The sequence below is a fragment of the Sorex araneus genome, chromosome X (assembly GCF_027595985.1).
Source record: "Sorex araneus isolate mSorAra2 chromosome X, mSorAra2.pri, whole genome shotgun sequence".
NCBI classification, from domain to species: domain Eukaryota; kingdom Metazoa; phylum Chordata; class Mammalia; order Eulipotyphla; family Soricidae; genus Sorex; species Sorex araneus.
Window position 1 is genome coordinate 204763991 of NC_073313.1, and position 13585 is coordinate 204777575.

A 13585-nucleotide genomic window follows, 5' to 3' on the forward strand; every position below is an offset into this window, starting at 1 on the left:
GCGTCTAGACTCTGGGCGCTTGGCGCCCCCTGCTGGAAAATTTACCGCTATAGCCTTTTCCCGATCTGGGGACTTTTCCCAGCGCAGACAATTCGGTTAACCTGCTTCAAAAAAACGGCAAAGAGAGAATGGTTTTAAAAGCGGAGGGAGGGTCTGGTGGGTCTAGGACAGAGAGGACCGCTCTCTCTCCTTGCAGTCTCCCCTTGCACCTCCCTTGCACCTCCCCAGGGCCGCCTCCGTGCTTGGGTTCCCCGAGTGTGCGGAGCGCGCTCGTGCGTGTTATTAACCTTCAGATGTGATCAATCAAGAGGACTTTCCCTATTACCGAGGGAACCAAAGCTAGGAGGAGGTGACGCCTGGTGGATGGGAGATTGGACCCTTTTCTCTGCCGAAAGGCGCTGGGGAGGTGTGTTCAGGTGAGGTACTTTGGAAGGCCCCGAGATAGATGAGAAAACTGAAAAGAATGAAAAGAGGGAATGCTTGAGTGTCCCCCCCAGCATCTCTACCTCCTCTGCTTCTCCAATAACCCTGGCCCAGGAGAGAGTCAGCGGAGACACGACCCAGAACGCGTTTTCCCCGCAAGGAAGGTCACAGACCTGGGGAAACCGCTGGGAAGGCAAAGTCACGGCTTTCGTCTGCTCAAAGACGTGGGCGAGGGAGGAGGAAAGCCAGTGGGAGGGAAAAGCGCTCAGCGAGGCAGAATTCTTCATAGGAACAATCTTATCGCAACACCCTTCCTATTAAAAAAAAATAGAGCGTGTTGAGTACGTTCTGGATTACTCATAGGGTGCTTTGGGGGAGGTGGGGGGATGTAGGCGCAAAACCGTGATCTGGATGTATAATCGCCCTCTAAAGCCCCGGAGGCGTTCAGGCACCTGCAAAGGAGCCCCGTCGCTTTGCCGACAAACTGCCCCCGCGAGCAGCGGCCTCGTGATTCCCCCCGCCGCGCCGGTCCCCGCCTCCCCACTCCGCCCGCCCCCGCCTCCCCCGAAGCCGAGCTGCCACGGCTCGGGATCACGCTCCTCTCCTCCCTGCGCTCGCGTGCCGGCCGGTGCTCACAGCTGGAAGACAACGCCGAGCAGATTACTGCCGGTGCCAGGGCCCGAGCGAGAGAGCGAGCGGAGCGGAGCTCCCGGCGCGGCGCAGAGCAGCAGCGAGCGTGCCCAGCCGACTGTCACCCAACCGAGGTAGGTTCGGGCTGCGCGGCCGCCGGGACTTGCAGCGGCTCGGACTCGGGGATTGAGCTGCGTCTTTTTCCTCCGCGGGGCTCGGGCAACCTCCTCTCCTCCCCACCCTGGGCTATCGCTCTCCACCCTCCCGAGCCGAGCGCTTCCCGCCCGGCCCGGGTCTCGGCTCGCAAGGAATGAGAAGGCGCAGGCACTCCCGCGCTCTCACTCCGCTCCGACCCACGAGACTCACGCCCCGAGGGCGCCCCGACGCTAAGGCTCCTGCAGAAGTGGGGCGAGAGCGATCCTTCCATCTCACCCTGCGTGTTGCCACCGCGAGCGCAGGTCTCGGCGAAAGGTCCTCGGCTAGCGGCCGCGAGCGGCGCGACTCGGAGCGGTAACCTGTTACTTGCGCACACGCAGCGGCGGGTACCGGCTGCCGTGCGTGGCTGTGCTCCGGCGCGCGCGAGGTTTAATGCAGGCTGCCGGGGAGGGTGCGGAGCCCGCGACGCGAGGGAGATAAAGTGTGGGGTCTTCAATCGACCTAGATGGAATCCCTGGTATCCGTATCTCGGGGACGCCAAGGAGCCAGCGCCGTGCGCCAAGCAGGAGCGCAACGCTCCGAGTCTTGTCCGCCAGCTCCCGCGTGCTAGGCGCAAATCTGTTTCCCCGATGACATCCAACCCCTCTCCTTGCCTTCTGGCCTCCTCTCCCTCTTCGGGTCTATACGGGTTTGACTGGGGAAAGGGGGAGTAATGGTGGTGGTGGTGGTGGTGGAAGTCGGCGATCTTCGAAGGATTGGGTGAAGGGTAACACAGGAACGCGGGCCGAGCTTTGTCCTAGGCTTCGAGAAGGGTGGAACGAGTGGGAAACCAGACTCGCTGCTCGCTGGCTGTCAGGAGCGCAAGGTGACTGGAGTTGTTCCCCGAGCAAACCCGAGGGAGAACGTGAAGATAACAACCCGATTTTCCTCTTACCTTGTCTCACCAAAGCCCGCGTCCCCGGAGCAGTTAGCCTTCTTCTTTCCAGGGAATTAGCCAGACACAACAACGGGAACCAGACACCGAACCAGACGTGCCCGCCCCGTGCGCCCTCCCCCCACCCCCACGGCTGCTGGGAGCCCAATGGGGCTTGTCGCGGCCGGACTGGAAAATTGCTCACTGAGCCTCCTTTGCCCTCCCCAGCCCTGTCTCCCGCACCCGACCGTCCCGCATTAGTCTTGCCCGCCACCCCATACCCCACCGCCTAATCTCACAGCCAGGCGCCCGTCTCCCGGCTGCGCCGCCAGACTGGAGAGCCGCCCCGGGGCTACGTGGACTGCGCCCGAGTCCCCGAGCTTGCGCGCACGTCTCCCCCACCCCCACCTCCGCGGGCGCACCCCGACCCAGCTCGCTGATTGCCCTTGCTCCAGCCTCTCTCCCTAGCTGGGACTAGAGGGGGACGGTCCGCGTTCGCCACCACTACCACCACCTCCTCCCGCAGCTCGGGGCCTCCCGCGCTCCGGACTCCACGCACAGCTCTCGCTTCTCTTTCCAGACTGTTCGGGAGCCCGAGGACCCCCTGATTGCACAGGCCCCGGGACGACCGAGCTGATGGCGTCTTCCACCCCTTCTTCTTCGGCAACCTCCTCCAACGCGGGAGCGGACCCTAACACCGCCAACCTGCGCCCCACAAGTAGGTCTTGTCCCAGTTTCCTAATGAAACGGACTGCAGGAGAAGATGGGGGCGCGGGAGGTGGGGAGACTGCGCTGGCGAAGGGGAAGGGGGAGCGCCGAAAGGATGGAGGCTGAGAGAGCCGGGGCTCTGACCCGGGTCCCGGCCAGAGGTCGTTCCATTATCGAGGGTGTTGGAGGACGCCTGGACGCCGCCGGAGAAGGGGGAGACGCGGGGGGGCGGTGACCGGAGACCTCTGTTTGGGGGCTTTGTTACGGGGGAGGGGCAGGAAGCGAGACTGTTGTTTTTGTTGTGTTGGGCGCGGGTTTCCTTGCTAGGTGAGGCGACGCGGGTCCCGGTGAGAGGAGTCCCAGCGGGGAAGAGAGTTTTTCCGTCTCGGGTTTTCGTTGAGCCCAGATCTGACCCCTCCTCTTCCCCCCTGTGCTGTACTCTAAGTCTGTAATCAGCGAAAATTTAGACGTTAATTGCAGCTTTTAGAAAACTCGAAGTCCCTAATTGCCCCAAATTTGCTTCGAGCTATTGAGGGAGAAGCCAAGGGCGAGAAAGGTGCATTTAACGGTTTGAAGCTAAGCCTCGACATTTTCAGGCAATTAATTACATCTCAGAGACAAAAAAAAAAAAAAAAAGAGGGCGGCATCCTGCGTGTGAGCGATGGAAATCAGGAGGGAAGAGAGCACCTTTCTCCGGGAAGACTTGTTAGCAGCTGGCACGTCTGGAGAAAAGGGTGGGGGGAAGACCAAATCAGTGGGGGCTGCTGCTCCATCCCAGCCGAGTGCGCTGCTCAACTCATTTCCAGACGGTGTTTAAGTCAGATTGATTTTATACCTCTCTGGGAGAGCCTGTGAATTGTTTCGTTTTTCCCCTCAACCATTTGAATTGAAATATTACCATTTAAACATTACCATCACCACGCCCCTCAAATCTATCAGTTCCAGATAGTAATGGCTCCAAAATTTCTATCTGAGGGGCTCAGGGGTGGGAGAAGGTTTAAAAGGAAGGCTTTTGGCTGCGCTTTTATGGCACTTTGCACATGCTTGAAAAAAATGTCCAATTGTTCCCATCAATAAAGCCAGGGGCCATTATCTGTAAACCCCTCCTCCACTTGCTGCCCCAGACTCTTCCACCCCACCCCAGGCCTGGTCTTACTTGAATCTTTAGGCAGCATTCCAGTTCCCTGGGCAGACCCTTCTCCATCCCAGCCCCCTTGGAGCTAGAATTATGCACACAACAAAGGGACTCTGGAGAACCATCAGCCTGAGCAGTGGAGAAGCCGGGCGCACTGGTCTCTGAAACAGGCTGAAAGAAAGGTGAGGCTGGCTCGCTTTGTCTGGTCTTGTTGGATTTATTTTTCCAGTCCTATCCAAAAGCCCCAACCCGTCTTCTTACCACCACCACCACCACCTTTGTTTTTCTACCAGACTGATCTGTGAGGCCCCTTGCATAAGACTTGAGTCTTCCTACCTGCCACCCTCCCCTCCCCCCCCCCCCCCGCCATCAATCAAGCTACTGCCAGGCATGAAGCACAGGTACCCAACCTGGCACCCAGATCCAGCTTAGAGCTTGAAGGTGGGACACTAAAGTCAAGGACCCACCCAGCCTGTGGAACAATGAGGCCTGAGGCCACTGTGCTGAGCTGCTCTGACCTGTCTCCCACCAGCTCCTATCCTGGGCGGGGGGACACGCCCTCACCCACCTAGCGGGTCCAGCTTCTCCTGCACCTTCTGAAGTCCGGGGTGATGTGGGGGGTAGCCTATCTCTAGCCCCACAATTTTACTTGAGTCTCTTCCTCCAGCAACCTACCTCCTTGTCCTTAGCCATGGCCATTCCATCTCTTCTCTCCTGCTCTCTCCTTTTCTTCCACCGCTATCCCAGTTTGGCCTCTAAACATCAATGCTTAAACTAAGTGACCTTGGAAAAGTCGCTCCACCTCCTTGAGCGTCAAGCTTTATAATTGCATGGTGAGCCTTAAATGGACACTCTCCTGTCACAAAGTTGTTACTAGGATTTGATGAGATGGTGTTTAATGTGAAAGCACTTTGTCGTATTGGGTGGAAATATCCTTCTATCTTGCCAGATATGAGAAGGATTCAGCTGTCCCAACGGATTTCCTGTCGGTGGCAGTATGGTGACATGCTGTCTCCCTCACGTCGGGCCATTTTTCCCCCCGTGCTGGGGCCCTGTGGTGCCTGGTTTGAATGGATGTCGCTATGCTTATCACTATTGCCTGCGCAGGCTGGATTGAAGGCAAGGGGCACACAACAGGGGTGCTACAGGGGGGATGGGAGTGGCTGAAAGCATATGGTAATAAGTGATCCTAAGGGATATGGATACTGCCCCACTCCCACAAACCTCAGCTCGCCTGTGGGCCCTCAGGCATGAGAGAGCTTTCCACGCTCCTGTTGGAAGTGGATCCCTGAAGGAGGGGTTTGAGAAGAGCCTAGCAGAGAAGGAGCCTGCAGCTGCGTGTGACAGCACTGTGCTGGCCACCCTTCGTTTCACCTGCCTCTGAGATGTCCATGGGAAGAGTTAATAAATGGAGGGGGGGCAAATTGGGAAGAGGGGGCCAGGGATGCAGACTGGGATGATCGCTATTGTCTTCCCTCTCTCCGGTTTCTCCCACTGAAGAGCAGCCATGCGAGCCCGATCATCTAGTCAAAAACTATTTTTCACCCAATTAATTCCTGAACTCTTCAGCGACCCCATTTCATGCCAGTTTATTTTAAGCTGCCACTCGGCTGGAGACCCGCCAAGAAATGATGAGATGTTAGGGCCCCAGATGCCTCTGTGTTCCCTTTCTCCACTGCTGTGGTAGCCTTTCGGGTCTTGGGGGGAACCAAGCGACTGGGTGTGGAGGGTAGGTGCAGGGGAGGGGGGCACCGAGCAGCCTGACTGAGCCCTTCGCATCTGGGTAGTGGCCATGCATGGAGCTGGGTGTGGGCTTCACAGACACTTCTGTGGACCTAAAAGTGGGGACAGCGATGTGATCAAGGTTTAACAACAAGATCTGGCTCTTTAGACTCCTAAGGAAAAAATCGTTCATGAGTAGCAATGGGGGAAGATCCTCCCCCCCACCTCACCCCCATCCTACCCTTTGCCCTGGTTTCAGGGGTCAAGACTCACTGTTCAAACCTCTCTTACTTTCTAGCATATGACACCTGGTGTGGAGTGGCCCATGGATGCACCCGGAAATTGGGGCTCAAGATCTGTGGTGAGTGATAAATCCGCAGGCCTCCGCGCGGCTTGGTTGCAGGTACTGCAGGGTGGGAGTGGGGGCAGAATGGGACGCATTTGGATTGGCCCTAGGCTATCGGGTCTGTTTTTCTGGCATACTTACGGCCAGCCAGACACAGTTCCTCTGCTATCACTCACTGCCACTCCTCTGCCTTGTCCTGGTTCATCAGGAAGGACCAGGTGAACTAGTGCAGGGGCTCCCCCTGTCTGTGCATTAGGGCTTGAGCCTAGCAGCCCCATTCGGCTTTGAGGCTCTTCTTGGCGTTTGCGAGGGGGGATTGGAGTGGGGGGTGGGGGCGCTCTGCCTGCTCGTCGAGAAGATCTAGGTGGAAAAAGGTGGACATGGCCGACTTTCCTGGACAGCGGTCTCAGAGAACGCCATCCATCTGCTCCTTCCTGCTTCTCCCGCGCGCGGCCACTTCAACCACCCGACTTCTGGGGCAACCCCGAGTTTTTGCCCAAACGGACTCCAGTCTCATGCTTCGGGGCTTCCGCGGCCAAGAGAGCGGCTCCGCAGCGGCTGCCGTCAGTGGCCCGGCAGAAGGAGGTGCGGGCAGCCGCCCTGGGGTTCACCCGAGCTTGCAGGAGAGGACGGCGTGGGGGGAATGCGGGGCGCCCAAGAAAGAAAGAGAGAGTGTAAGGCACGATTTGCAGGAGACGACGGAAAATGAATCTGGGGGCTGGAGAAAAGAATTGTCCCTTGGAGACGTGAGGGTCTAACCAGAAAACGCCCAAGGGATGCGATTTTCCATTTTTTTTTCTTTTAAGGGAAAACGGAGATTTGTTCAAGGGGACACAGCTCAGTGGCTGCAGCTGAACAATGAGGCCTTGGTTTCCTGGCCACATTTCACCGTCGAAAATCTCTAGCCTTATCGGGCCAGAAAATACGGGCGTCGCGGGCAGAGGGCGGCGAGGCGGAGGAAGATTAACGACGGGCTTATTAAAGCGCCATCCGTCAGCGGCTGCGCCCGGGAGATAGCGCCCAGCCCAGCCCCGCGCGCCGCTCCTCCGCCCGCCCCAGCTCCCCCGAGTCCGGCAGTTGGGGGCGGGGGCAGTCAGGGGTCATTTAACACCTTTTAGTAAATTCCCTCCCGGGCTTTCGGGGGCCCGCTCGAGAGGCACCGACTTGGAGGAAAGGTTGCTCCGCTCCGGGACTTCCAGGGAAAGCCCAGCCTAGTGGCTGGGGTGGCCCCGGGCCTTGGCCTGCTGCCCCAGCACGCGAGGCCCGGGGGCCAGGCTGGATGGTTGCAGGGTTCAGGGCAGCCGGAAGCAGCGGAACGGGCCCAGCTTTGTTCTATAAATAGCCCTCTCCCCCAGCCGCGCCGCCGCCGCCGCCGCCGCCGCCGGTCCACGCTTAATGGCCCGTTTCGCGCCAGGTCCCTTCGGCTCCAGCAGCCGTCATTGTCATTGTCATGCAGCCGGGTGAGCTGAACTGAGCGTGCCTGGGGCGCCCGCCGGGCTGGAGAGTCTGCTGGCGGGGATGGGGGGCTCTGCCATCCCGGGGGAGAGGGGGGTCGTGCCCACCCGCTTGCATCCCTGCCGCCAGATCTGCCGCCCCCTGCTGTCGTAACTGCACCCCACACTCACGCGCTCACCCTCGGCAGAAAAGGACCTAAACCCCCGCTGGGAGAATCACACCTGAAGTGCCCTCATAAGGTGCAGAAGGGACGGGGAAAGATCTGTGCTTCTGCCTAATCTAGGAGCTGCAAGGGTCCTGGGGTTCCCCGACAGCCTCCCCCGCTGCTGCCGGACTGTGAAATGAATGAGGAAGCAGCACGCTTGGGCAGGAGCAGGGTTTCCATCCGGGAAAAGATCTCCCTAGACACCCACTTTTCCCCAGCAACCCTCCCCCTTTAAACCCTGATTTCTGGTAAATTGCCATCTCTGTGCCTGTGATCTGATGACTGGAATTTGCCGTCTGCTAAAATGCATCGCTTCTGGGAAGTGGGTTCTGAATCTCCAGGTCGCTGACTTTTCATCATCCGTAAGAGGCCTGGTGGTGTTTGGTTTTTGGCCCTGAGTTCCCAGATGCCACCTCTCCTGCATGCACGCACTTGGAGACCTTCTCGGGCTGGGAGCCTCAGGAGGGATGGATGAACAGCTCGGGAATGAGCATGTGCCTGGAGCTGGCAGTCTCCAGCCCTTCTCTGTTCGCTGCTGCTGGTGGCTGCATGCTCACCTCAGGTGGCAGAAATGTCCGTTCCTTTCGAGGGGCAGATGTGAAGAGCTGCGAGTTCCATACTGGCCTTGGAGGTCACCTCTGCACTCTGTTGCTGGCTCTCTGGCTTTAGTACCGCCCTGGTCTCCCCCTGCCAGCCTGTCAGCTACAGGAGGTGCGCCCTGCCCCACATAGTTGTCCCTCTGTCCAGAATGTTTAGCCAAGTGCTTATTCCCAAGAATTCATATTTTAAGCTTTCCCCTTTTCTTTTCCTAGTAGCTTTATGCAAGGAGAAGAGGTGGCTCAGGGAAAACTTCACTTCCAGATATTTGGGGGAGTTGAGTTGGGGGGGGGCAGCAAATAGGCTTATTCTAAGCCTTGAGCCTTAGTTGGTGCTGAGAGCATCTTCCCTAAGCCCGGGTGCTGTCCTCCTTGCAGCTTCCTGTGAGTCTTCCTGCTCCCTCTGGCTGCCCAACCCAAAGCCCAGCGACAGTCACATCCTCTCAGATCAGGTTCTGCCCCCTCAAAAGCTAATCCTGGGGCTGGTCGCTGGAGCAGAAACTGTCCAGTGGACTTAATTCCGAGTTCCCTGTCACATTCAGAGAGGAGAATGGGCTTTATTCACTGCTTTTCTCTCTTGCATGACTGGACCTGGCTACTGATGCTACTTGGCACAGCCCCCCTCTCTACCCGAAGGCCCAGGCACCAGAGTCCCTCTCCAGTAAAAGGCATGCAAGCTGTTTCTTCTTAGGACCAGCCAAAGAGGGCCCAACGGCAGCAGCTCGACTTTCCCTGGGCCAACAGTTCAGAGTGTTCTCTCTGACCCTGCTTCTTGTCCCTAGGCTTCCTGCAGAGGACTAACAGCCTGGAAGAGAAGAGCCGGCTCGTGAGCGCCTTCAAGGAGAGACAATCCTCCAAGAACCTGCTTTCCTGCGAGAACAGCGACAGGGATGGCCGCTTCCGGCGCACGGAGACTGACTTCTCCAACCTGTTCGCTCGAGGTACTTCCCTATCCCCGGCCCTGTCTGTAGCTGAGTGCTTTCAGTGGGTCCTTTCTTTGATAGCCATGGACTTTTCCCTCAAACTTCACTTCTTTTACCTAAAAAAAAAATGACAACATTCTCTTGAACTGTCCCCATCATCTAAATATAAAATTCTTTCTCCCTCCCAGGCCTCTGTCATTTTGGGAGCTGGATGAGATAAGTCAATAGAACAGTCAATCCTACCTAAATACACTTACAGTGGCAAATACGGATTCATAGACTCTCAGAACCAGACTTAGGTTTAAGAAACTCCAAGCAGTATAAAACTACCATAACATGAGGCTGACACCCAGTAGGCATAAGGGTCAGGAAGACTGCTCCATAGCTGGAAGCCTGCCTCATGAGTGGAGGGGAGAAGGCAGCTGGAATAGAGAAGGGATCACTAAGAAAATGATGGCTGGAGGAATCGGTCGGGATGGGAGATGTGTATTGAAACTAGATAATAGACCAAACATGATCTATGTATCTTATTGCAAATCATAATGCCCAAAAGTAGAGAAAGAGTATGGGGAATATTGTCTGCCATGGAGGCAGGGGGAAGGTGGGAAAGGTGGGGGGTATACCGGGGATATTGGTGGTAGGGAATGTGCATTGGTGGAGGGATGGGTGTTTGATCATTGTGTGATTGTAACCCAAACATGAAAGCTTCTAACTATTTCACGGTGATTTAATACAATTAAAAACAAAAAAAGGAAGAAACTCCAAGCCCAAAGAGAGAGTTCCATGGGCTGAGTGCACATTTTGTTGTTTTGTTGGTTTGGGGACACACCTGGCTGTGCTCAGGGCTTACTCCTGACTGCACTCAGGGATCACTCCTCGTGGGCTTGGGGAACCATCTGAGGTGCCAGAGATCACCCACTTTAGCTGTTTGCAAAGCAAGCACCTTATCTGACTTTCCTGAATACACATTTTACATGCAAGAGGCCTAGGTTCAATTTCCAGAACCAGATGGGCCCCCAAGCAGCATCTGGAGTAATCCCCAGCACCTCCAGGTATGTGCTATCACTTTCTAAATAAAAGGAAACTACAGTGATTTCCTGAATCCAATGATTTCCAGTGATTTTCCTCCAAGACTGGCAACAGTATTAGCAAAGTCGCCGCCTGGTGGGCAGCTGTGTAGTTTGGCTTCCTACCTAAGTGCTGTCTTGAAAATCGGATTCCCTTTAGAGATCTTTCATTAAGGACTCCTGCCCCCCAAATACTGCTGCTTTACCTGAATCTTTCAGAGAGCTTGGAGGTAAACCTCCCACCATAGACTTCCTGAGGTCAGAGGTCAGATCAGACAGTACAAGATGATGTCACTAAACCTCAGAGGTCATCCAGGGTGTAGACAGTTAAGTACAGTCAGTCTGTACTTGAGCGTGGGATGGCAAGTTGGAGTCCCTTACTGCTTTCTGCCTGTGCTAATACCCTGAGTCAATAACCCTGGGGTACCTCTCCTAAATTCCTGCCCCAAAGGAGGAGGTCAGGAGAAAGGGAGGAATTCCTTGCCTACCTCCCGGAGCTTTGGTCCTGTTTCCTGTATAAAGACACACAGAGACTCAGCTCCAGCCCCACAGAGGCCTTACCAGAGCAAGCGTATCTTTATGCCACACCAAAAGCCCAATGTCTAATCAGATGTCTTGGGACTTCCTAAATGGCAGTGGAGGGAGACAGGCACCCTTCCATTTGCACTTCTGACTGGTACCTCTGCCGACAAATGCTCTTCATCCCAGTAGGCTAATCCTGACTTCTTGGAGCTCTCATACCATTTATAAATAGCCTAAATATCAGGATATCTATGAATTTCCAGAATGCCTGTGCAGAAGTCTGGATACATGAATTTGTGCATTTTTCTGGGCAGATGGTGGATCAAATTCTCAATAAATTTAGGAATGAAATTTGACATGTGACTCCAGCACGACTGATGTCAGAGAATTGAGGGAATGAGGAACATCAGATATGAGTTGGGGTATAATAGGTCCTTGACTGCCTCCCCTGCAGATCTGCTTCCAGCCAAGAATGGTGAGGAGCAGACCGTGCAGTTTCTCCTGGAAGTGGTGGACATCCTCCTCAACTATGTCCGCAAGACTTTCGACCGCTCCACTAAGGTGCTGGACTTCCACCACCCACACCAGCTGCTGGAGGGCATGGAGGGTTTTAACCTGGAGCTCTCAGACCACCCCGAATCCCTGGAGCAGATCCTGGTTGACTGCAGAGACACCCTGAAGTATGGGGTCCGCACAGGTAAGGGTAACAGACAGGGGGACGTGCCGCAGCATCTTAGTGTGAGGGCAGCAGAGTGGTGGTAAAAGAGAAGCCCAGACCTGGGGAGGGAAGGTGACCAAGTTCTTTCTGTCCCCAGAACAACCATGGACAGTGATAACTTCAGGCAGACCCCCTTGACTTTGGCCCAAACAACCCCCTTTAGTATTGCAAAAATCATTTTGTTAAGGCACGAAGACACAGTGCTGTGTGAAGTTTTGCAGCCTAAAGAAAGCAACATGACTTATCCTCTGCTTCTTTTCATTCCTCTGTTTTGCGGGACTGCTATCAGGGGTGTTCAAGTTGATGATGCCAGGGAGGAGATACCAGATCTGCACCCATTGAGGGGAAGGGAAATATAGTGTCAGGGATCAAACTCAGCCTCACAAGCAAGCCGTGTGCTCTGCCACTTGAGCCCCCAAGTTACTGAATTCCTGTTTGCAACCAGGAGCTCTTAGGCTGCCCCTTGCCTCTTTGTCATGCTATTGGAACGCTCTTTAATGAACAATCCTGGCCAAAGTGGTTACTTTCCAGTTGTTCTAAGATGGACTTTTGTTTTGTTTTATTTTTGGCTTTGGGGTCACACCTAGCTGTGCACAGGGTTTACCCTTGGCTCTGTGCTCCAGGCTTAGAGATCATATGAGGTGCCAGAGGTCAAAGCGGGGTCAGCCACCTGCTGTACTCTCTGGGCCCCTCAACGGCTTATTAAATCTTGGTCTAGCTGTTTCTCAGCCTAGGAGCAAAGCAATAGTTTTGTCCCCACGTTTTTCTATACAGTAGCCTGGCTTTCCTGGCCTCCTGGGCAGACTGATGTACAGGGACTGGCATTTCTCAGAATGGTTGCCTCTGCAGGGTGGGAAAGGAATTTGCCCCCACTCTCTGTAATGTTTGGCCCAAGTAGGTGCCCAAGGCTACCCCCAGCAGTGCTGTGGTGGGGTTGACATGCATTGCTGGGGATCAAATCTAAGGACTCTCCCATGCCACGCCTGGATACACTGCAACACTGGAACTATACCTCCAGTCCTCTCCTGTACTTATATTTGAAAGCCTTTGTGTTCACAAATCTTTGTCCATCTTTTTTTTATTTTGGGGGGGGTCACACCCGGCGATGCTCAGGGGTTACTTCTGGTTCTGCATTCAGGAAATACTCCTGGCAGTGCTCGGGGGACCATATGGGATGCTGGGAATTGAACCTGGGTTGGCCGCATTCAAGGCAAATGCCCTACCTGCTGTGCTATCGCTCCAGCCCCATCTTTGTCCATCTTTTGTCTCTACAGTACTTCCTACCTTTAATTCCTACAAGCAGTATGATTGCATTTATTTTTTTATGCAGTTTCATCTTGAAGTGTTCATTGTTTTACTCATGTGTTCTGTTTGTTTTGGGGGGGGATAATCTGGTGTACAGGGACTAATGGTGGTGTTCACAGTTACGTCATGTTGGGGGGTGAGACTTCAGGCCTCCCACATGCAAAGCATGCACCCCAGCCCTGTGAGCTGTCTTCCCATCCTCTCATATATTTTAAAGCACTGTAGCACTGTCACACTGTCGTCCATTGTTCATCAATTTGCTGGAGTGGGCACCAGTGACGTCTCCATTGTGAGACTTGTTGTACTATTTTTGGCATATAGAATAGCTTTAAAGAAATTTCAAAAAAGGGTAGCTTTAAAGAAATTTCAAAAAAGGAATTAATTATGTTGCTTGAAGATCTCAGATTTTGTTGGCACCAAGCAGAGTGAAGTGAAATTGGCTGGTTTGGCCTATTTAAGTCTATGAAATGTCTGGAATCTGGCCCCAAACTTATAGTATGGCTATGTTTCTTCTTATTTAATTAATTCTCTTTCTAGAGATCAATGTTATTTTTTAAGAACTTGGCATGTAGAAATATTGTTATTCTGAATGAGAAGTCACAGTCCAGACATGCTGCATGGGTCCCATCTCATCTAGGGCAGGGTAGACATCATCAGAGGGTGAAGGCAAACCAACAACATTCAAATCCAAGCACTCTGACAGTTATTTCAGAAGGAAAGACAGTTTCCACAGGAAGAGCAGCAGTCAGCATATCTTTTGA

At 54.5% G+C, this 13585-nt stretch overlaps 2 protein-coding genes across 2 annotated transcripts in view; both read left to right on the forward strand.

Annotated features, from left to right (window-relative positions):
* The first annotated feature begins 967 nt into the window (after positions 1 to 967).
* GAD1 (glutamate decarboxylase 1) overlaps positions 968 to 13585 on the forward strand; it is a 41705-nt gene continuing 29087 nt past the window's right edge. The window contains exons 1-5 of the mRNA XM_004601145.2: positions 968 to 1187; positions 2703 to 2840; positions 5986 to 6048; positions 9072 to 9230; positions 11256 to 11498. Of these exons, the coding sequence (XP_004601202.2) occupies positions 2759 to 2840; positions 5986 to 6048; positions 9072 to 9230; positions 11256 to 11498 (547 nt within the window). The 5' untranslated portion in view covers positions 968 to 1187; positions 2703 to 2758. The remainder of the gene's footprint in view (positions 1188 to 2702; positions 2841 to 5985; positions 6049 to 9071; positions 9231 to 11255; positions 11499 to 13585) is intronic.
* On the forward strand, positions 6372 to 7450 carry LOC129399962 (glycoprotein endo-alpha-1,2-mannosidase-like protein). Its single transcript, XM_055121781.1, has 2 exons — positions 6372 to 6618; positions 7389 to 7450. Exons 1-2 carry the CDS (start codon positions 6414 to 6416, stop codon positions 7427 to 7429), a joined length of 246 nt encoding a protein of 81 aa, XP_054977756.1. The 5' UTR covers positions 6372 to 6413; the 3' UTR covers positions 7430 to 7450.